General features: G+C 47.9%; 1 protein-coding gene across 6 annotated transcripts in view; it reads left to right on the top strand.

Moving 5' to 3' along the window:
- UNC79 (unc-79 subunit of NALCN channel complex) overlaps positions 1–24791 on the top strand; it is a 179222-nt gene that overhangs the window by 133485 nt on the left and 20946 nt on the right. For all 6 annotated transcript variants that reach the window (XM_083166032.1, XM_083166033.1, XM_083166029.1 and 3 more), the window contains 4 exons: positions 11685–11789; positions 16764–16841; positions 23857–23946; positions 24542–24717. In XM_083166032.1, coding sequence (XP_083022158.1) covers positions 11685–11789; positions 16764–16841; positions 23857–23946; positions 24542–24717 — 449 coding nt within the window. The remainder of the gene's footprint in view (positions 1–11684; positions 11790–16763; positions 16842–23856; positions 23947–24541; positions 24718–24791) is intronic.

Raw genomic sequence — 24791 nt, 5'->3', positions numbered from 1 at the left:
CAGCACTCCATCAGAGCTTCCTATGTGACAGCACTCCCATCAGAGCTTCCTAAATGACAGCACTCCATCAGAGCTTCCTAGATGACAGCACTCCATCAGAGCTTCCTAGTTGACAGCACCCCATCACAGCTTCCAAGGTGACAGCACTCCATCAGAGCTTCCTAGGTGACAGCACTCCATCAGAGCTTCCTAGGTGACAGCACTCCATCAGAGCTTCCTAGGTGACAACACCCCATCACAGTTCCAAGGTGACAGTACTCCATCAGAGCTTCCAATGTGACAGCACTACATCAGAGCTTCCTAGGTGACAGCACTCCATCACAGCTTCCTAGGTGACAGCACTCCATCAGAGCTTCCTAGGTGACAGCACCCCATCAGAGCTTCCTAAGTGACAGCACCCCATCAGAGCTTCCTAAGTGACAGCACTCCATCAGAGCTTCCTAGGTGACAGCACTCCATCAGAGCTTCCTAGGTGACAGCACTCCATCAGAGCTTCCTAAGTGACAGTACTCCATCAGAGCTTCCTAGGTGACAGCACTCCATCAGAACTTCCTAGTTGACAGCACTCCAGCAAGCTTCCTAGGTGACATCACTCCAGCAAGCTTCCTAGGTGACATCACTCCAGCAAGCTTCCTAGGTGACATCACTCCATCAGAGTTTCCTATGTGACAGCACTCCATCAGAGTTTCCTATGTGACAGCACTCCATCAGAGCTTCCTATACGACAGCACTCCCATCAGAGCTTCCTAATTGACAGCACTCCATCAGAGCTTCCTAGATGACAGCACTCCATCAGAGCTTCCTAGTTGACAGCACCCCATCACAGCTTCCAAGGTGACAGCACTCCATCAGAGCTTCCTAGGTGACATCACTCCACCAGAGCTTCCTAGGTGACAGCACTCCATCAGAGCTTCCTAAGTGACAGCACTCCATCAGAGCTCCCGAGGTGACAGCCCTCCATCAGAGCTTCCTAAGTGACAGCACCCCATCAGAGCTTCCTAAGTGACAGCACCCCATCAGAGCTTCCTAAGTGACAGCACTCCATCAGAGCTTCCTAGGTGACAGCACTCCATCAGAGCTTCCTAGGTGACAGCACTCCATCAGAGCTTCCTAAGTGACAGCACTACATCAGAGCTTCCTTGATGACAGCACTCCATCAGAACTTCCTAGGTGACAGCACCCCATCAGAGCTCCCAAGGTGACAACACTCCATCAGAGCTTCCTAGGTGACAGCACTCCATCAGAGCTTCCTAGGTGACAGCACTCCATCAGAACTTCCTAGTTGACAGCACTCCAGCAAGCTTCCTAGGTGACATCACTCCAGCAAGCTTCCTAGGTGACATCACTCCAGCAAGCTTCCTAGGTGACATCACTCCATCAGAGTTTCCTATGTGACAGCACTCCATCAGAGTTTCCTATGTGACAGCACTCCATCAGAGCTTCCTATGTGACAGCACTCCCATCAGAGCTTCCTAAATGACAGCACTCCATCAGAGCTTCCTAGATGACAGCACTCCATCAGAGCTTCCTAGTTGACAGCACCCCATCACAGCTTCCAAGGTGACAGCACTCCATCAGAGCTTCCTAGGTGACAGCACTCCATCAGAGCTTCCTAGGTGACAGCACTCCATCAGAGCTTCCTAGGTGACAACACCCCATCACAGTTCCAAGGTGACAGTACTCCATCAGAGCTTCCAATGTGACAGCACTACATCAGAGCTTCCTAGGTGACAGCACTCCATCACAGCTTCCTAGGTGACAGCACTCCATCAGAGCTTCCTAGGTGACAGCACTCCATCAGAGCTTCCTAGGTGACAGCACTCCATCAGAGCTTCCTAGGTGACAGCACTCCATCAGAGCTTCCTAGGTGACAGCACTCCATCAGAGCTTCCTAGGTGACAGCACTCCATCAGAGCTTCCTAGGTGACAGCACTCCATCAGAACTTCCTAGTTGACAGCACTCCAGCAAGCTTCCTAGGTGACATCACTCCAGCAAGCTTCCTAGGTGACATCACTCCAGCAAGCTTCCTAGGTGACATCACTCCATCAGAGTTTCCTATGTGACAGCACTCCATCAGAGTTTCCTATGTGACAGCACTCCATCAGAGCTTCCTATGTGACAGCACTCCCATCAGAGCTTCCTAAATGACAGCACTCCATCAGAGCTTCCTAGATGACAGCACTCCATCAGAGCTTCCTAGTTGACAGCACCCCATCACAGCTTCCAAGGTGACAGCACACCATCAGAGCTTCCTAGGTGACAGCACTCCATCAGAGCTTCCTAGGTGACAGCACTCCATCAGAGCTTCCTAGGTGACAACACCCCATCACAGTTCCAAGGTGACAGTACTCCATCAGAGCTTCCAATGTGACAGCACTACATCAGAGCTTCCTAGGTGACAGCACTCCATCACAGCTTCCTAGGTGACAGCACTCCATCAGAGCTTCCTAGGTGACAGCACCCCATCAGAGCTTCCTAAGTGACAGCACCCCATCAGAGCTTCCTAAGTGACAGCACTCCATCAGAGCTTCCTAGGTGACAGCACTCCATCAGAGCTTCCTAGGTGACAGCACTCCATCAGAGCTTCCTAAGTGACAGTACTCCATCAGAGCTTCCTAGGTGACAGCACTCCATCAGAACTTCCTAGTTGACAGCACTCCAGCAAGCTTCCTAGGTGACATCACTCCAGCAAGCTTCCTAGGTGACATCACTCCAGCAAGCTTCCTAGGTGACATCACTCCATCAGAGTTTCCTATGTGACAGCACTCCATCAGAGTTTCCTATGTGACAGCACTCCATCAGAGCTTCCTATGTGACAGCACTCCCATCAGAGCTTCCTAATTGACAGCACTCCATCAGAGCTTCCTAGATGACAGCACTCCATCAGAGCTTCCTAGTTGACAGCACCCCATCACAGCTTCCAAGGTGACAGCACTCCATCAGAGCTTCCTAGGTGACATCACTCCACCAGAGCTTCCTAGGTGACAGCACTCCATCAGAGCTTCCTAAGTGACAGCACTCCATCAGAGCTCCCGAGGTGACAGCCCTCCATCAGAGCTTCCTAAGTGACAGCACCCCATCAGAGCTTCCTAAGTGACAGCACCCCATCAGAGCTTCCTAAGTGACAGCACTCCATCAGAGCTTCCTAGGTGACAGCACTCCATCAGAGCTTCCTAGGTGACAGCACTCCATCAGAGCTTCCTAAGTGACAGCACTACATCAGAGCTTCCTTGATGACAGCACTCCATCAGAACTTCCTAGGTGACAGCACCCCATCAGAGCTCCCAAGGTGACAACACTCCATCAGAGCTTCCTAGGTGACAGCACTCCATCAGAGCTTCCTAGGTGACAGCACTCCATCAGAACTTCCTAGTTGACAGCACTCCAGCAAGCTTCCTAGGTGACATCACTCCAGCAAGCTTCCTAGGTGACATCACTCCAGCAAGCTTCCTAGGTGACATCACTCCATCAGAGTTTCCTATGTGACAGCACTCCATCAGAGTTTCCTATGTGACAGCACTCCATCAGAGCTTCCTATGTGACAGCACTCCCATCAGAGCTTCCTAAATGACAGCACTCCATCAGAGCTTCCTAGATGACAGCACTCCATCAGAGCTTCCTAGTTGACAGCACCCCATCACAGCTTCCAAGGTGACAGCACTCCATCAGAGCTTCCTAGGTGACAGCACTCCATCAGAGCTTCCTAGGTGACAGCACTCCATCAGAGCTTCCTAGGTGACAACACCCCATCACAGTTCCAAGGTGACAGTACTCCATCAGAGCTTCCAATGTGACAGCACTACATCAGAGCTTCCTAGGTGACAGCACTCCATCACAGCTTCCTAGGTGACAGCACTCCATCAGAGCTTCCTAGGTGACAGCACTCCATCAGAGCTTCCTAGGTGACAGCACTCCATCAGAGCTTCCTAGGTGACAGCACTCCATCAGAGCTTCCTAGGTGACAGCACTCCATCAGAGCTTCCTAGGTGACAGCACTCCATCAGAGCTTCCTAGGTGACAGCACTCCATTGGAGCTTCCATTCCACTAATTAAGAAATAAAATAACAGTGTACTGTAGTTCATTTTCAAGGATTCAGGTTTTTAAAAAAAGGGGGAAAACAATCTGCAATCTGAGGTGTGTCAGCAAGTTTAAAGTGTCCTGACTAATTGGAAATTATGTTAATGTAGCATCTGATCGATACTATTGATCTACACTTGAGGCCATCAGTGAGGGATAAATTGGTTTCATTTTCCTGAATCAGGACATTGTTTGTGAATACTACTATTGAACAATTAAATGACTACATCCTCTTCTAAGTAAAACCAGGACACAAAAGCTTACATTCATGAGATCCGTTATTCCGGCAAGCTGGTCCGCCTTCCCGAATCTTGGGCCTGATTCACACCTTTTAGCAAGGGTGCGGTTTTTGCAGATGAACAAAACCATGCTGCACTGCAGGTGGGGCAGATGTAACATGTATAGAGGGAGTTATTTTGTTACTGTGCATGGTAAATACTGTCTGCTTTATTCTTCAATTGGTGAGGATTATTAGATAGATGGTGTCTAGATAGAGAGTCAATAGTCCAAATGGTCAACATGAGATTGGTTGACAGGGTCAAAAGGCTGACAGGAAAGGTCAATGTGGTCAAAATGACCACATGAAAATGGTAGACACATGAAAAGGTCGACATGATTCAATATCGAAAACTGTAATGAAGCTCAAATGTCTGGCAAGCCTGTAATACAGTCTGCAGAAATACAGAATTTTCACATTAGTGCTAGTTCCTTAGATTCATCTAGACCAGGGCTGGGCAATTGCGGCCCTCCAGATGTTGATGAACTACACATCCCAGCATGCCTTGCATCCGTTTCAGCATGGCCACATAGCAAAACTAATGCAAAGCATCCTGGGATGTGTAGTTCATCAACATCTGGAGGGCCGCAATTGCCCAGCCCTGATCTAGACCAACCCTGTTCCATCCCTCGCAGCTTGGCGAGGGTTAATAGAACTCAAATTCATGTTTGTCTATTATAAACCAAGATGGATGGAATCTGCTGACTGTTCCATTCATTGTAATTAAGGAACATTTCTGAGGCTGATGGATGGCTTTGCTACTGTAGCTTTCCCAGTTGCTGCGGATCCCGGCTACAATATAGGCTTAGTACTCTCATATAACTACATCCAGCAATGCCAGGGATTCTGGTAAACTGTAACATGGGGATTGTTCTTTATTTCCTTAAGTTAATAAACTTAAAAGGTGTGGAGGGAATGGAGGGGCTGATCGATTCAGCAGATCCTCTTCTGAATATTGGTCATACCTTCTGAATATTGGTAACACTTTGTGAATGTTGGTCATACCTCATGGATATTGGTCATGCCTCATGAATATTGGTCATGCCTTATGAATATTGTTCATACCTCCTGAATATTGGTTATGCCTCATGAATATTGGTCATGACTCATGAATATTGATCATACCTCCTGAATATTGGTCATACCTCCTGAATATTGGTCATGCCTCAAAATGATTGATCATGACTTATGAATATTGGTCATGCCTCATGAATATTGGCAATACCCCGAGCATATTGTTCATACCTCCTGAATATTGGTTATGCCTCATAATTATTGATCATGACTCATGAATATTGATCATGCCTCATGAATATTGGTCATACCTCCTGAATATTGGTCATGCCTCATAATTATTGATCATGACTTATGAATATTGGTCATTCCTTATGAATATTGGTCATGCCTCATGAATATTGGCAATACCCCGAGCATATTGTTCATACCTCCTGAATATTGGTTTTCCCTTATAATTATTGATCATGACTCATGAATATTGATCATGCCTCATGAATATTGGTCATACCTCCTGAATATTGGTCATGCCTCATAATTATTGATCATGACTCATGAATATTGGTCATGCCTCATGAATATTGGTCATGCCTCATGAACATTGGTAATACCCCGAGCATATTGTTCATACCTCCTGAATATTGGTTATGCCTCATGAATATTGGTCATGACTCATGAATATTGATCATGCCTCATGAATATTGGTCAGGCCTCATGAATATTGGTCATGCCTCATGAATATTGATTGTGACTCATGCATATTGGTCAGGCCTTATGAATATTGGTCATGCCTCATGAATATTGGTCATACCTCCTGAATATTGGTCATTCCTCATGAATATTGATCATGACTTATGAATATTGGTCAGGCCTTATGAATATTGGTCAGGCCTCATGAACATTGGTAATACCCCAAGCATATTGTTCATACCTCCTGAATATTGGTCATGCTTCGTGAATATCGGTAATACCCCAGGAATTTTGGTCATACCTTGTGAATATTGTTCATGATTCATGAATATTAGTAATACCTCATGAATATTAATAATACTGTACCTCCTGAATATTGCACATACCTCCGGCATATTGGTCATACCTCCTGAATGTTGCTCTTACCTCCTGAATGTTGCTCTTACCTCCTGAATATTGGTCATACAGTACATCGTGAATATTGCTCATGCCTCAGGAATATTGCTCATGCCTCAGGAATATTGCTCATGCCTCAGGAATATTGGTCACCAAGTCAGTCATCAATGCGTTTGGGTGTATATACTTCTCTTTCACATTTACAGGATGGCAGCTTCTAATGTTTCGCATTAGACCTTAATACAAGTGGGTACTAAGAAGGAGAATTGGGGTTAGGCTACTGGGGGAGGTCTATGGTGCAGGATCGGAAGGTTAGTGTAAGAGTAAGGTTGCTGGGGTAGAGGAAATTTAGGATTAGGCTGCTGGGGGTGGGTAATGCTGCAAGAAGGGAGTAATAGTATTAATAAATACCTTTATTGATAATGTTGCCAAATGACTACAACTACATCAAGAATTTTTCTTATGTCATCTTACTCCTCCAATGTAAGCTAAATGAAAGGTAGGCCTCCGGGCCCTACTGTAGTTATGCTTTAGGTGGTTGGGTTGGTCAACTGACTGCGAACAAACGGGTTCTAGAGTTTTTGTTCGTCTGTTGTGACGTTATTTAATTATCTCCACTAGGCCAGTGACTCCTGAGTCTAGATGCAATTAATAATTTGTACTCCATCATGAATTATGTGGTGCCAAATTTAATGCACACCTGTGTTATTTTAAATAGTGTGTGGGTATCTCCTATATATTTGGCTACATCTGTCACTCAAAGTGGGTGTCTGTGTCTATAACGCTCTGTTCCTGGACTTTCCTCTTAATGGCCCTTATTCAGATCGGTGCGGATATTCCCGCATTCTTACGGAGCGGTCCGCACGCCACGGTGTTTTGCCGCGTGCGGCCATCGTCCGTAGAAACGCCCACGTGTCCTCCGCATTCGGACGGACTCACTCTTTAAGAACAGGGCGTGTTTACGGACGACATACAAACCATGCGTGTGCGGGAGAAACACTCAGATTCTGCACGGTATTACAGAGTATTACAGAGTATGCTCGGAAATACCGCATCCGACCGGGAGCCAAGCGGTGCTACCGCCCGTAAGCGGAGTATTTACGCCAAACAACCCACTATTAAGTATCTTCTGCAAGACATCACATGACCCACTTATTCAATTACCTATCCTCATAAAAAACTGCTTATTTGGAATTGGAATCAATTGGGTTCAGGTGTTAATGCTTGTAGTCATTAGGCGTACGTTCGCCTACCGCATGAACGAGTGGTGTCCGCAAAGCAATAGTACACTTGTGGACACCGCACATTTCTGCCCTTTTTGATCGCGTGCATTCGGAGTGCTATCCGAATGTACGCCCCCCAACATAAGTGTACTCCCCCGTATCCGCCCATGTTTCCGCCCCGTTTTGCCCACTTTGAAACTACGCCCATGTGTCATTCCGCATGACGCCCATAATACGCCCATATTTCCCGACTGATTGCGGGGAACAGTTTTGGACGGGATTTGGCCGAACTGGTACGGAGTCAAGGCGTGGCACATGCGCGTGGCGTTCTCCACGCATGCGCAGACGCCGAAAAGACGCGATCCGAAAGTATGCGGTAAAGTCCGCGTCAATCAGAATAAGGGCCAATGTGTGATTGCCTTCATCTGTGCTGAACACCTTTCTGAGAAATTAACCTGTTTAAAACAGGTGATGGCAATCATACATTAAGGGGAAGTCTAGAAACAGAGCATTGTGTCCCTCCTGGAGAGGGTCATGTTGGGAGGTATGTGACAGAGAACCAGCCCAGTGAGCCCACAGACAGTGCCAGACACCCATTGCCTTCCCATGTTGCCCAGCACTGCTACTCCACAGCCACCAGGTGAGCGCCCCCCTCCTGCGATTTGCGGCAAACCCCCCGCGCGCGCCCCCCCCCTCCCGCGATTCGCGGCAAAAACACCCGCTCCCCCGCGACCCCCCCTACCGCGATTCGCAGCAAAAACACCCCCGCGACCCCCCCTCCCGCGATTCGCTGCAAAAGGAACCCCCCCACGACCCCTCCCGCAATTCGCGGCATAACCACCACCCGCGACCCCTCCCGCGAATCGCGGCAAACCCTCCCCCGTGACCCCCCCCCGATTCGCGGAAAAAACACCCCCCCCCCCGCGACCTCCCTCCCGCGATTCGCGGCAAAAAGAACCCCCCCGCGACCTACCCTTGCACGATTGGCGGCACCCCCCCTGCGACCCCCCTCCCGTGATTCGCGGCACCCCTCCCCCCCGCAATTCGCAGCAGCCCCAGGATTAAATGGCACATGCAAAACACTGACATGGCTATGGTCGACAATGAAAAAGGTTGACATGAGTTTTTGAAGATTTATTTTTAATTTTTTCATATTCATTGTCATGTGTCGACATGGACACCAATGAAGTGGCACACTTATGTCAACATTTACATGTGTTGACCTTTCTGTGTTGATTTTTTTCTTGTGGCGATTCGCGTCACACCCCCCGCAACCCCCCCTCCGGCGATTCGCGGCACCCCGGCACCCCCCCGCGACCCCCCCCCCTCCCGCAATTCGCGGCAACCCGCCGCCGGAAAACGCAATAAACCCCGCTCTCCCGCGATTCGCGGCACCCACCCCCGCAACCCCCCCTCCCGCAAATCGCGGCACCCCCCGCGATTCGCGGAAGCCCCAGGATTAAATGGCACATGCAAAACACTGGCACGGCTATGGTCGACAATGAAAAAGGTTGACATGAGATTTTGAAGATTTATTTCATTTTTTGAATGTTTTCATATTCATTGTCATGTGTCAACATGGACACCAATGAAGTGGCACACTTATGTCAACATTTACATGTGTTGACCTTTCTGTGTTGATTTTTTCTTGTGGCGATTCGCATCACACCCCCCCGCAACCCCCCCTCCCGCGATTCGCGGCACCCCCCGTGACCCCCCACCTCCCGCAATTCGCGGCAACCCCCCACGGAACCCCTGTGAACCCCGCCCTCCCGCGATTCGCGGCACCCAACCCCGCGACCCCCCCCTCCCGCAATTCGCGGCACCCCCCGTGATTCGCGGCAGCTCCAGAATTAAATTGCACATGGAAAACACTGACATGGCTATGGTCGACAATGAAAAAGGTTGACATGAGTTTTTGAAGTTTTTTTTTTCATTTTTTGAATGTTTTCATATTCATTCTCATGTGTCGACATGGACACCAATGAAGTGCCACACTTATGTCAACATTTACATGTGTTGACCTTTCTGTGTTGATTTTTTTCTTGTGGCGATTTGCGTCACACCCCTCCCCCCACCCCCCCCACCCCCACAACCCCCACTCCCGCGATTCACGGCACACACACACACACCTCCCCCGCGATTCTCGGCACCCCACCCCGTGACCCCCCCTCCCGTGATTCATGGCACACCCCCGCGACCCCCCCTCCCATGATTCGCCGCAACCCCCGCCCCGTAACCCCCCCTCCCGCGATTCGCGGCACCCACCCCCGCGACCCCCCCTCCCGCAATTCGCGGCACCCCCCCACGATTCGCGGCAGCTCCAGAATTAAATTGCACATGGAAAACACTGACATGGCTATGGTCGACAATGAAAAAGGTTGACATGATTTTTTGAAGTTTTTTTTTTTCATTTTTTGAATGTTTTCATATTCATTCTCATGTGTCGACATGAACACCAATAAAGTGCCACACTTATGTCAACATTTACATGTGTTGACCTTTCTGTGTTGATTTTTTCTTGTGGCGATTCGCGTCACACCCCCCCCCCCCCCCACACAACCCCCACTCCCGCGATTCACGGCACACACACACACCCCCGCGATTCTCGGCACCCCACCCCGTGACCCCCCCTCCCGTGATTCACGGCACACCCCCCGCGACCCCCCCACCATGATTCGCCGCAACCCCCGCCCCCGTAACCCCCCTCCCGCGATTTGCGGCAACCCACCCCGCGACCCCCCTCCCGCGATTCTCTGCAATCCCTCCCGCGATTCGCAGCATCCACGCCCCCACAACCCCCCCTCCTGCAATTCGCGGCACCCCCCGCGACCCCCCCTCCTGCAATTCGCGGCACCCTCCGCGACTCCCCCTCCCGCGATTCGCGGACACCTAAGTTGCAATACAGGGCATCTTTCATACAATTCTAACCATATTTCTCATTTACAAACGTTCACAAATTAAGGGGGCGCAGCCCCTTACGACGGTGTGAAGAGCGCCCGTAGGGCGCGATGAATCACCTAGTATATATATATATATATATACAGGTTGAGTATCCCCTATCCGAAATGCTCGGGACCACGAGCATTCCGGATAGGGGAATATTGCGGTTTTTAGAATATTTTTTTTTAAAGCATACTTACCTGTCCCCTGATGGTGTCCGGTGGTCCCTCGGCGTCCACGCAGTCCCCGGGCGTCCACAGCAGGCCTCCGGCATCTTCTCCGGGTCTCCAGCGGTCCCAGGAATGCATTGCGCGAGTGTGCGCGCGCACCGGTGACGTCACCGGCGCGCGCGCACACTCGCGCAATGCATTCCTGGGACCGCTGGAGACCCTGGAGAAGATGCCGGAGGCCTGCTGTGGACGCCCTGGGACTTGGTAAGTATAAAAAGAGGGTTAGGGAGGGTAAAAAAAAAAAAAAAAAATTTCGAATGATTCCAAAAACCACGGTTTTTGGAATAATTCGGATAATAGATATACGGATACGGGATACTCAACCTGTATATATATTAGCGGGCAGGTTATGGTGGCACTCAGAGACGGTCACACAGAATCTTAGTGCATAAAACTTTTAATCTACGTTTCGGGTTCTAGACCCCTTTGTCAGGATCCTGACGAAGGGGTCTAGAACCCTGAAATGTAGATTAAAAGTTTTATGCACTAAGATTCCGTGTGACCGTCTCTGAGTGCCACCATAACCTGCCCGCTATTTACAGTGGCTGCCACGCCACATCGGAAGGCACCAGGGCAAAGACACCCCTATATTCGGGGCAACGGAGTGCCGGGGACACTGTTGGCTTATATATATATATTATATAATATGTATGTATTAAACATACTTCATCTTTAAAGTATTCTTTCAGTCAATGGTTCTAGCATTACAAAGAATTCTAGATGTTCCAGCCCGCGGCCGTCAGATCTGATTATGGGGAGAGCCCTCACAGGCTTTCATTGTAACATGTGGTCTGATGATTGACGCTCTGTTTCTTCTAATGTTATTTTGCAGGAGAGAGATAAGTACTATCTGACCCGCAGTGTTATATTAGATCTTCTGCAAGCTTTGAAATTGAAATCCCCTCTGCCGGACACAAACCTCTTGCTGCTAGTCCAGGTATACAATGCTTAAAAGATTTACACTGGGAGGAATGAGGAGAGGTAATTGCAAAGAGAAGTAAATGGCCCATTTAATCAATGAATCTCCCCAGTGCCTGCACTTTATGTGCTAAACCTTTTCATTACTTTAAAGGACCTGCGTTACGGATCTGTGTTAGCGGGTGAGCTCATGAGCCTATTTTAAGCTATCTGATCGACTTAAACAGGTTACTGACTTAAAGTGGAAGCATCACCTTCTGACAGCATGCGCAGATATTTACATTTCACTGAGAGATTGGGGGGGGAATTTACTAAAGGAAATTTGTAAAAAATAGGTGTATTTGTATCCAGAAATACACTTATTTTTGACATTTAGGGGGAAATTTACCAATATGAAAAACCTAGTTTTTCGTATTGGTAGTTTCCCTACGACTGCATACGACTGTTTAAGTCGTATGCAAAGTCGTGTTCCGGAGGATCAGTTACAAAGCAGTCATATACGACTGCTTTGTAACCCTCCGATGGTGTAATGATTCGTATTAGCGGCCGTATATACGGCCGCTAATACGAATTATTTCTAGCAGTCTGCACGGATCAGTCAGATCCGTGCAGGCTGCAAGGTGTAAAAAAAAATAGAAAAAATAAATAAATTTAAAAAAAAAACGGCGTGGGGTCCCCCCCACAGCTGTAACCAGCACCAGGCTGAAGGAGCCGGGGCCGGTAATTAAAAATCAGGGAGCCCGACAAATAGGGGTTCCCCGATTTTTAACAACCAGCCCCAGGCTCCAGGTCCGGGGCTGGTTCCCAAAATACGGGGGACAAAATGAGTAGGGGTCCCCCGTATTTTAAGAACCAGCCCAAGGCACAACCAGCCGGCAGGGTAATGTCACAGCCGGGGGACACTTATAATATAAGGTCCCGCGGCCAAAACATTCTCCCTACCGACCAGTCAGCCTGGCCAGGGGCCCTGGGGGAGTGGGGACCCCCCCAATGAAGGGGTCCCCCCCCTCCAGGACTTACCTGACCAGGCTGAAGCCTGGTGCTGTCCTCGATGCCCCTGGGCGGTGGGCATCGAGCTGATAAATGTTGTAAAAAAAAGATGAACCTATTGTTTTTTACTGTGGCACTACAAGTGCCAGCAAGCCTCCCCAGCAAGCTGGGACTTGGAGAACCACAAGTCCCAGCCTGCTGGGCATTAAAGGGCCCGCTGGCACTTGTAGTTCTACAGTTAAAAAAATAGTGCACAAAACACACTGACACACTTTTAAAATAAAACTTTATTACACACAAAGCCCACACATACTAATACTTACCTATCTTCTTCCCATAGGTCGCCCTGGTCCTGTGTCGGCGTCTTCTGGTCCTGTGTCGTCTTCTTCCTCCATGTCGACCGTCGCTGTCGCCGTCCGGATCCGACGAAATCCATTTGGGAAGCTGTGGAAGGAAACCATACTCACCTGTCCCAGCGCGACGTAGTCCAGGTAAGGGTCTTTGCAAAAAAACAAAACGAACACCCAATCCAGCCGGACAAGCAGGGAGCCGCACGGTGTTTACATCGTGCGGCTCCGCCTCCCGAATGCCGCTATTGGCCGCTAGGCCGCAAGGCGGCCAATAGCGGCATTCGGGAGGCGGAGCCGCACGATGTAAACACCGTGCGGCTCCCTGCTTGTCCGGCTGGATTCGGGTGTTCGTTTTGTTTTTTTGCAAAGACCCTTACCTGGACTACGTCGCGCTGGGACAGGTGAAAATGGTTTCCTTCCACAGCTTCCCAAATGGATTTCGTCGGATCCGGACAGCGACGGTCGACATGGAGGAAGAAGACGACACAGGACCAGAAGACGCCGACACAGGACCAGGGCGACCTATGGGAAGAAGATAGGTAAGTATTAGTATGTGTGGGCTTTGTGTGTAATAAAGTTTTATTTTAAAAGTGTGTCAGTGTGTTTTGTGCACTATTTTTTTAACTGTAGAACTACAAGTGCCAGCGGGCCCTTTAATGCCCAGCAGGCTGGGACTTGTGGTTCTCCAAGTCCCAGCTTGCTGGGGAGGCTTGCTGGCACTTGTAGTGCCACAGTAAAAAACAATAGGTTCATCTTTTTTTTACAACATTTATCAGCTCGATGCCCACCGCCCAGGGGCATCGAGGACAGCACCAGGCTTCAGCCTGGTCAGGTAAGTCCTGGAGGGGGGGGACCCCTTCATTGGGGGGGTCCCCACTCCCCCAGGGCCCCTGGCCAGGCTGACTGGTCGGTAGGGAGAATGTTTTGGCCGCGGGACCTTATATTATAAGTGTCCCCCGGCTGTGACATTACCCTGCCGGCTGGTTGTGCCTGGGGCTGGTTCTTAAAATACGGGGGACCCCTACTCATTTTGTCCCCCGTATTTTGGGAACCAGCCCCGGACCTGGAGCCTGGGGCTGGTTGTTAAAAATCGGGGAACCCCTATTTGTCGGGCTCCCTGATTTTTAATTACCGGCCCCGGCTCCTTCAGCCTGGTGCTGGTTATGGCTGTGGGGGGGACCCCACGCCGTTTTTTTTTTAATTTATTTATTTTTCTATTTTTTTACACTGTAGCCTGCACGGATCTGACTGATCCGTGCAGGCTAAAACGCAAATAGAACAGGAAAATGGTGTTCTATTTTCCTGTCGTATTTGCGTGGGTGTTTCACACCACTAAGCAGCCGTATTATCAGTACGGCTGCTTAGTAAATCAGGAATCACCATTCTTTTGAATGGTGATTTCTGTCGTATCCTATCGATGGTGTAGGGCATTCGTATTTGTAACTACAAATACGAATGTTCCATCTTTAGGACTACGAATTGTTGTATTTTTGGGATTGTAAATCCCGAAAATACAAATTCGTAAAAAAAAGGTGTATTTCTCCCTACGAATACACCTTTTTTCTACGAATCCATTTTGGTAAATGTCCCCCTTACTATCCCGAAAATACGGCAATTCGTATTCGTTTTGATAGCACATCAATACGACTACGAATTGCCGTATTTTCGGGATAGTAAATGTAAAAAATACGTTTATTTCTGGATACAAATACACCTATTTTTTTTACAAATTTCCTTTAGTAAATTTCCCCCTAGGCCTCACTTTTTGTGTGAGAATGGGTAGATTGCAATTTTGGTTTGTCCCAAATGGCTGTTTGTAGGTTATTGATGCGATTGAGAAGGTTCATTACACATGGGGCTGGGAGTGACAAGATAGGGGGATTCAAAGTGCGGGTGAGGCCTGATAGGTGAGCTCAGCCGTCCCGTAGACTTGCAGTCACAGCCCCAACAACTTCAGAAGTAATCTGACCAGATGGGGCACATACTTCCCAATGTGATGTAGGAATTTCCTTCCCATAAACACATCTGGCTGCACTCCCATTTTACTGTCTTTGACTAGCCCCGGTGCAGCACTTAGCAGTAGGAGCAATGCAGTGTGAGAGAGGGTGCGACACTCAGAGAGATGCAGTGTGAGAGGGTTTGACAGTAGGAGAGATGGAGTGTGAGATAGGGTGTGACAGTAGGAGAGATGCAGTGTGAGATTGGGTGTGACAGTAGGAGAAATGCTGTATGAGAGCGTGTGACAATCAAAGAGATGCAGTGTGAGAGGGTGTGGCAGTAGGAGAGATACAGTGTGAGATAGGGTGTGACAGTAGGAGAGATGTAGTGTGAGATAGGGTGTGACAGTAGGAGAGATGCAGTGTGAGATAGGGTGTGACAGTAGGAGAGATGCAGTGTGAGAGATGATGTGACAGAGATATAGTGTGAGATTCGGTGTGACAGCAAGAGATGCAGTATGAGAGGGTGTGACAGTAGGAGAGATGTCGTTTGAGAGAGGGTGTGACAGTAGAAGAGATGCAGTGTGAGATAGGGTGTGACAGTAGGAGAGATGCAGTGTGAGATAGGGTGTGACAGTAGGAGAGATGTAGTGTGAGATAGGGTGTGACAGTAGGAGAGATGTAGTGTAAGAGGGTGTGCCAGTAGGAGAGATGCAGTATTAGAGAGGGTGTGACAGTAGGAGAGATGTAGTGTGAGAGAGGGTGTGACAGTAGGAGAGATGCAGTGTGAGATTGGGTGTGACAGTAAGAGAGATGCAGTGTGAGAGAAGGTGTGATATTAGGGGCGGAATGTATTAAAATACATTGCCGCCCTTCGCGCCCCCCCCCCCGCCACGATTCCGCCGCTTATGTACTAACATATGCGGCTGGCATCGCGATGCGGTGACGGAGGCCCCCCGCGATACCTGGAAGGTGGTGTGCGGGGGGTCTCCGTCACCTCCCTGCCCCCTCCTGCATCCCTCACGCCAGGGACAGCTAAGCAAGCTGCCAGGGACAGCTAAGCAAGCTGTCCCCGGCGCCTCCTCCTCCCCCTGCAGCCGGAAGGAAGTCCGGCTGCGTCACTAGGGGGAGGAAGGGCTTACCTTCCGGGGTCCAGGAGGACCTGGACCAGGTAAGAGAGGGAGGGGGAGAGGGGGGTCGGCGGGTTTTTCGGCGGAGGCATCGGGCGGCGAAAAGAAGCCCATAAGCTTACCCTACACTGCGGTGACCTGGCGGCCGGGTAATAGTACATAGGAAAATGCGGTAAAACGGGGGTTTTACCGCATTTTCCCTTTAGTACATCTCGCCCTAGGAGAGATGCAGTATTAGAGAGGGTGTGACAGTAGGAGAGATGCAGTGTGAGAGAGGGTGTGACAATAGGAGAGAAGCAGAGTGAGAGAGGGTGTGACAATAGGAGAGAAGCAGTGTGAGAGAGGGTGTGACAATAGGAGAGAAGCAGTGTGAGAGAGGGTGTGACAGTAGGAGAGATGCAGTGTGAGATTGGGTGTGACAGTACAAGAGATGCTGTGTGAGATTGGGTGTGACAGTAGGAGAAATGCATATATCCATATAAAATGAATATTTGTTTTCTACTTGCAAATATTTAATTTTTCACTCATTTTATTGACAGAAGAATAAATATTTCCCTCTTTATTAATGATGGTTATTTTTTATTAGTTCATTTGCACAGATGTTGGAACAAAATTAGCGGAATCTACAATAATCCAGAAGCATATGATCGCATCGATACCCGGGGTGAGTACCTGGTGGAGTTATCTTTGGAAATACTATGGGGTCAATTTACTTCTAAAAATGCGCTATCCCTGTCAAGATGGCACTGGCCCATACTAATTCTTAGGAGGGGTAGGGGCAGCGAACCCAGGCCCCTCCGGGAGCTGGGTCCGGGTAATTATTCCCACTCCCCCACAGCTCCCCTGAATGCAAAATTTGTGTTCATGGACTATTTCTACGGACAGCGTTGAAGGCCGATTAGGACAAAACAGATCCAACGTGTTATAAGATGGATCTGTTGTGTCGGACAATCTGCAGCAGTTTTTGACAATTTGCCCTCTTTTTGGCACTCGACAGCCAGAACATTGAACATTACAGTCGAACTTAGTGAAAACAGCCCAGGATTATTACTGATGGGACGTTCCGGATTGAATACCCCCTAATATGGAAAACTCTATAAGAGAATCAAATGTCTTCCAAGTCTGTCTTGAATTGGATAATGAAAAGTAGATATTCTATCATCTATATCATGGGCCCTCCAAATGTTGTGAAACTACAAATCCCAGCATGCCTTTCCACAGTTTTAACACTCCCTTATAGCAAAACTGTGGCAATGCATGCTGGGATTTGTAGTTTCACAACATCTGGAGGGCCGCAGTTTGAGGACCCATGATCTATATACACACACACACATATATATATGTCTAGTGTCCGTGAGTCTCCGAAACACTGCCATCTGCTGGCAGAGAGTGAAACTACATGTCTTTCCTCACACATGCACAAACACAGAAGGTAGCAGACTAGCTTTGAAGGCTTTTTATTCGAGCGGTCTTACTAGAAAATAATAATAATATATAATACTGAAATTGTCTGTAAATTATCAGTTAAGAATAAATAATACAAATATACAGGTGTAAGAGGCCAGTTTGGGAAAGAGGAAATGCCGCACCTCCACTTACACAACTCCATAGTACATACAGCGCAGTATCCGGCCGACAAGTCGACACCTAAGATTGGTCGACATACACTATAAACACTATATGAACATGACACAAGTTTTGCATGAGTTGTTTTTTTTTTTATTGACTTATTCTTACTTCACTATCCAAGTGCTCATAGAGTTAGATGCGCTCTCCGGGAGCATGAAGAGCACAGCACAGCATCCATGTCGACATATGTCAACATGGGCATAAAAACCATGAAAACTCGCGTTGACCTTGCTTCTGTCTACCTAGTGTATGTTGACCATTCTTAGGTGTTGACCATTAGTGGTCGACTATCTATATCATAACCATACACCAGGCACAGTCACTGTGAATAAGAATCCGGGTACATACCAGAGGATTACAGTTATCACTAAGTTCTATGATTCCAGTGCGAGGCGGAAAGCCACAGACTCCTCTGCCAGCCACCTCAGTCTCCGGCTTGTGCTGCTGTCAGGGAAATGACAGGCATAGCAATCTCAGAGACAGCGAGGTACAGTTCAGCACAATGAAGATTTGCATTAACATAAGACAAAATAGAAGTCTGCGTATGAGGCTGGGATTAAAGTCCTGCCAAAAAGACTTAACTGTTTCCTTGCCAGCGGTCTCTTATTGAGCCTGACAAATGAAATGCTTTCCTATGTCTGTGCCATTCATTACATTATAGCAGGCTCCAGTAATGTCAGTACAATGAGCCGTCCTTGCGTATGACTTGCTAATATAACGACGCAGCTAAATTGTGTTTCTAATGATGCTAATGCCATTTCCACATAAAACCATATTCATTCAAAATAAAGACTGAAAATAAATGGGTGCGATGCTGTGGCATTTTCTGGTGACTCCTTATTGCAAAGTCATCTTTCTTTTTACTCTACTAACTGTGCAGAAATCGCTGGCAATATAGTCGCTGAGCGACCATATTGCCAGCGATTGGAGTGTGCACCGGCGATAAATCGCCGGGTGCGCGCTCCCGTTTTTAGCCCCCTTGTGAGGTTCCCTTTCATCAGCGACCATCTCGGGTCACTTATGAAAATGGGACACTGAGCGATATATCGACGAGCGATATATCGCCCCGTGTATACGCACCTCTAAAATGCTGCTGTTTCGTCTCATTTGCATGCTGGAGACAAATGCAATTGACGGCAAAATTCTTTGTTACCTTATATAGGAAATATATATTTTTTTTCCATAACATTTTTTTTATTTGAATTTATTTAACAAATGTGAGCGGCGCTGGGATTTTTTGCCAATATTTTGCATCTCTCGCACAGAGATGTTGGCAGTCAAAGGGTTAAAGGAATTGTAATAGACATACTATGTTAGCATTATTAAATAGGGAGTTTTTCCATACCATAGAACTGGGGGTTGGAACCAATGCTTATGGATGTGGCCAGCCACCATAGAGACTTGGCTAACCATGCAGTATTCCACTGCCTGGGCCCCTTGATTAATACATATAGGCCCTGATTCTGGTTCATTCGCAAAGAAAAAAAATCCTTCTCAAATGGACAAAACCATGTGCACTGCGGGGGGGGGGGCAGATGTAATGTGCAGAGAGAATTAGATTTGGGTGAGTTGTTTTGTTTCTGTGCAGGGTAAATACTGGCTGCTTTATTTTTTTACACTGTCATATAGATCTCACTTTGCAGTAAAACCCCACCCAAATCTAATTATCTCTGCCCAAATTACATCTGCCCCACCTGCCGTGGACATGATTTTGTCCATTTTAGAAGGAATTTGCGAGTGAACCAGAATAAGGGCCATAGTAGCTACTGCTAGTGCATGTACTGTAATATAATGTAACAGATTAGTAACAGCAATGCCCTGTAGAACATACACCCTAGTCCTGAGCATTATAATGTAATACATAGTTGCCCACCCTCCCGGGATGGCCACTCCCGCTCCCCCTGGGAAGTTGGGAAAGTTTCCCTTGGCCTGCTTGCACCCCCGCCGGTCCCCGCACATCCCGGCCCAACCTCAAATAGGAAAAGTGGGCGGGGTGACGATATGATTTGGACTAAATTGTGTTATAGTAGCCCCACTAATGTGGGAACTGCATTGCGGGGGCCCCAATGATGTGTTTGAGTCTAAGCACCCACGTACCACCCATTTTTACCCATGTGTACCACACACCCTGCACTCACTAGTAAGTGGTGTGTCACGCAAGGGCTGACTGGCTCCCTGACAGAAGGGAGTCTGGCTATTTTGTCAGTGTCAGGCCATACAGTTTCCTATGGCAGCCCTGGTATTAGCCTTTATTTGGCACCACAAGGAGTCAGCAGTGCCTTACAGAGTGTGTATGAAAATAGAGCGTGCTATAGATGTACCACCACCAATATAATACATTTTAGATAAACAATCCTTACTTCATTTAGTGAAAAAGTTTATACACAATTCTAAAGGACAATTGTATATATTTATTAAAACATTGTTTAAAAACAATGGAGAATAGGACACAGAAAACCATTCGATGTCATTTATGAAGTCAGTTTGTGGTATAAAGAAACTAAAAACCCAACGCGTTTCGTCATAAAGACTTCATCAGGGGCAAAATTCCAAACTGCCATATAATGAGTTTTGGGTTTGAGCTGTTAACAGGCCCCTTTAACTGCGCTCCTCGATTTTGTACAAGTTCAATAAAATCCAATGGGCTTTTTGGGAAAATGAGAAACCCTTTTAGCCGCGCCAGAAGCTTTCTTTGCTACATAAAAAAATATAATCTCTCAATTTATTACGCTCAGGTCCCTAACCCATGACAAATGCCTGACATATTTAATCTCTCTTTAAAAAAACCTAGATGCCTGTACGCTGAGGAGACTAGCTGGTGCCAATACGCTCTTAGACTTTATGAGCCTGGCGCTGCTTATCAAGCGGACAAGTAACCGCTGCAGATTTATTAGCATGGATGTAAGGGAGGGGGATCCTACCGCAAGTCATCTTCCCTCAGCGGTACCATAAATACAGAATCTTTATTAACTCATTACATAACCGGCTGTATTATGTCATTGTCGGCTAGAACACAAGCTCACGCCATGTAGGACAAACAGCATGTATTCAGGGAGGGACAGTAGCCTAGATACAGTATATTCAGGATCTGTTCAGGAAAGCTTAGTCATTTGTGGGCCTCATAGCAACACTGTATTATTATATATGACCAGGTCTGTGCGATCAGCTGAGGTGCATTGAAAATCCTGGCCAACACTTTTATGGCACCTCAGCTGACCACTCGCTTGCTGCATGCGACTTTTGCATATGCTGCGCTGCATAACTAGACCGCGGGAAGAAAATGATGGTATAATACTGCTGTAATTTATCAATACACACACACAAGGACAGGAGCCGGTCTCTGCATTACATTAGCGGTCTTCCGATATTGTGGTATGCTTGGTCTACTAAAACTTGTCCCGGAAAATGTTGCAACAGATGCTATCCGAAGATGGCGTTGGTTGTGGGGGCCTTAGTTCGGAATGCTTTGCATTCAGAAGCTTTGTAAAACTGACAGATTTGCATCCCCCATAGACTTTTTTAGGGGCTGTTAGAAATGGAGGGACTGTAGCAGGTATCGGAGATTATTTAGTTATAATACGGCCCCATAGTGTCTCTTAATTGATCACTTATTTCAGGCTATGGTGGCTGTTAGTCATGTCAGTGGGCAGCAGTGTGATATGCTATAGACTGTAAGCTCTCACAAGCAGGGCCCTCCTCCCTCTTGTGCCTCTCCTTCTCGTATTTGGGCGCTGCTGATCCTTTGGCGCCAATAAGGAAAGGATAATAATAATAAATACTGTCCACTACAACATTAATTGAAATACTGTTCTAATGGGTCGATTCAGGATAGCTCGCAGCAATCCGAACGCAACCCCAGCCCCGATGGTCAGGGCTTGCACATGTGCAAACCTCAGCATCGAACGGCTTCAGCGAGTTACAAACTCAGGGAGGGAGGGCCGGGGGCGGAACCGGTTGACGGCTGGGAATGCAGGCAGGCTGATGCCTGTGGGGGCGGGCAGCTGATGTTAGCGCCCGCCCCCTCTACAGAAGACACCGAAGGAAATAAAACTCAGTTCAGGCTGACTTTTATTTCCCTAGGGGAGAGAAATCATTCAATGGTTGGTGTCGCGAACCATCACAGGATCGGAACCCAAACTGATATGTCTCAATGTGTGTATTACTAGCGTTATACCTTCTATTCATTCTTTCAGCTTAACTGAAGGTGCGACCGGTAGGACAGTGACATTTGGTGGCAAACGGTGGGATAGAGAATTATTCTTCTTTATAAGAACTTAAGTGAGTGTGGGTAGAATTCTGTGAGAAAACACCCACTCCACCAGAATCAGCACTCAGAGCTTCATTATAATTTAAGATTCACACAGTGAGCGCAATCTCTGTTCCAAATGCTACGGTCCTACCGGTTCGCTCATCCAGATACGTCAATCTATACAGCACCGGCCATGACATGGGGGTCACTTTGGACACACGGTTCCCCTACAGATAGTATGCTGCCACCAACGCAAGCTCAGATTTATCTCTCGATTGCAGGGTGCGCTTGCGTTCGCACCTGGCCACACAGTACAATGTATAAAGAAGGTTATAGCGTCTGCCAATAGGCGTGAATCATAAGAACACAGATTCAGAACTGGAAATATGAATTATTTATTTCCAAGAATACTTCAGAGCTTTAGTTACAAAAATGGTTACATAGATGATTAAATATATTTTTAAGAGTACACACAGAGGAATACAATCTCAAACTAAAATAAAAAGGAATAAAAATACAGAAGCCTGACTTACACCAAGTACTAAGAATCTGTTGTGGGGGACTTCACAGTTTGTGGTAGAGTAGAGTTATAACTGCAGACTCCTCATCCCTCTCACCTTCCAGAGTTTTAACCAGCTCAATGCTGGACACTGGACTGGTCATACATCCTCATTACATACTGGAATGCCAGGCAACAGACAAGATAAGAGTTTTGACGTGCTTATCTGTGCACCTCGGAACTCCTATTAAGATTTAGAACCCTGGTCTGATATCTTATCAGGAAGACAGAATTTGCCATCTCCTTCTGGCTTGGATACATGCAGGTCAAGCACAGGACATAGCTTGTCAGCCATTTTGTGCCGGCTACCAAGATCACAGTTAAGCCAGGGTTGCCGACTTTATAATTTTCCTCTCCGGGAGAAGCCCGGAGAGGAGAGTTCCAGGAGCCGCTCAGGGGGGCGGGGCTTAAGTGTGATGTCACTAAGCCCCGCCCCATGATGGCAAACTAGCGAATTCACGGATCTCTGTGGAGGGGGCAGGGCTAAAATGGCGCGATTGTGTCATTTTTGCTCCGCCCCCTCCTCTGAGACCCGAGGATTGTGGCATTTTAATGCCGCAATCCGGGGCGCAGGGGGGGTCCCCCCTGAATCCGGGAGGGTTGCCCACCCTTCCGGGGGGCCGGGAGGGGGTCCCGATTTTCGGGAGACTCCCGGCCATTCCGGGAGAGTCGGCAACCCTGAGTTAAGCTGAAGAATGAATATAAAAATATAATATTTGTAATAACACACCATGGGAGACATATCAATTTGGGATCCTATCCTGTGAAGGACTGTGACAGTTGGTGACCATTAAATGACCCCTCCTGCTAGAGAACACGGTACTTCTTTTCTTTCACCGGCGCCAGCATGGCGCCGTGCGTACTTCCGGGTTACGCTCGCCACTAACTAAGTAAAATAAACTAAGTTAACGCCATGCCAACATGGATAGTTCATACCTCCACTATCCATGTTGGCATGGAGTTGATTTTAATTAGCGTGGCGAGCGTAGCGAGCCACCGAGCCCGCAGCGTGGGCGAGCGAAGCGAGCCCCGCAAGGGGACTCTGACGCGCGGCGCCATGCTGGCGCCGTGAAAGTACAGAAGTACCGAGAACACATCTCACATGGTACAGAGGGGATTCTGCAGTGGGGGGGGGGGGGGGGGGAGGCAATAATAATAGGGTAATAATACCAATACAGATGTATGCGGGTTGTTGTGCTGTTTCAGATAGACATGACCTATGTTGTGTTTGTCGTTGTGTAGTGCGGCACAGCAGCTATGGAGTGTACGCGGCAGTATATTGGCGAGCTCCTGGACTTCATTGCTGATATGCACACCCTAACCAAGTTGAAGGTAAGTCCTACAGAGAACGGTATCTGGATGGCTGGCAAACAGTGTACAGGTCGACCGTGAATAAGTCGACACCAAGGTCGACATAAAAAAAGTCATCAAAAGCAGTGCTCGACAGGGCGTTGGTCGACGCATGAAAGGTTAACTTGGATTTTTTTGTATTTTTTATTTTTTTTTGGGAGTGGGGATTTTTCCATACTTTACCATCCACATGGACTATGATTGGGAGTGGTAAAGTGTGGCCAGCATCGTGGTAGCGGAGCAAAGTACCAGGCCCAAAGCATGGTGAGCAAAGCGATACACTAATTGGGGGTCAGGGGTCAACATTGATACCAAAAAATGTGAATGTCGACCTTTTCACGTGTTGATATTTTCCATGTCGACCTTTTGCACGTGTTGACGTTTTGTCTATGTCGCCCTTATGAATGTCGATGACGGTCAACCTAGACAATGTCTGTGAGCTACAGTTTACCGCACCCACAGAGAAAGCCAACCTATAGGACGTCCGCTGAGCAGCTGGAATCTCCGTATTGTGTGTGTGCGTGTGTGTGTGTATGTGCGTGTATGTGTGACGGGTCTGTTGGCCTTTCCCCCGCAGAGCCACATGAAGACCTGCTCGCAGCCCTTGCACGAGGACACCTTCGGGGGCCACCTTAAAGTTGGACTCGCCCAGATTGCGTCTATGGAGATAACACGAGGGAACCACAGAGACAATAAAGCGGCCATTCGATATCTGCCGTGGCTGTATCACCCACCCTCGGCCATGCAACAGGGGTAAGGGCACGGAGACGAGGCGGGATGATGTCCACCAATCTATATCCCAATACAGAAGTTTAACTTGTATCCAT

This window comes from Crinia signifera, chromosome 12 (assembly GCF_055691185.1).
Source record: "Crinia signifera chromosome 12, ASM5569118v1, whole genome shotgun sequence".
NCBI lineage: Eukaryota > Metazoa > Chordata > Amphibia > Anura > Myobatrachidae > Crinia > Crinia signifera.
Note: the sequence above shows the minus strand (reverse complement) of the source record. Positions and strands in the feature narration are given on the sequence as shown.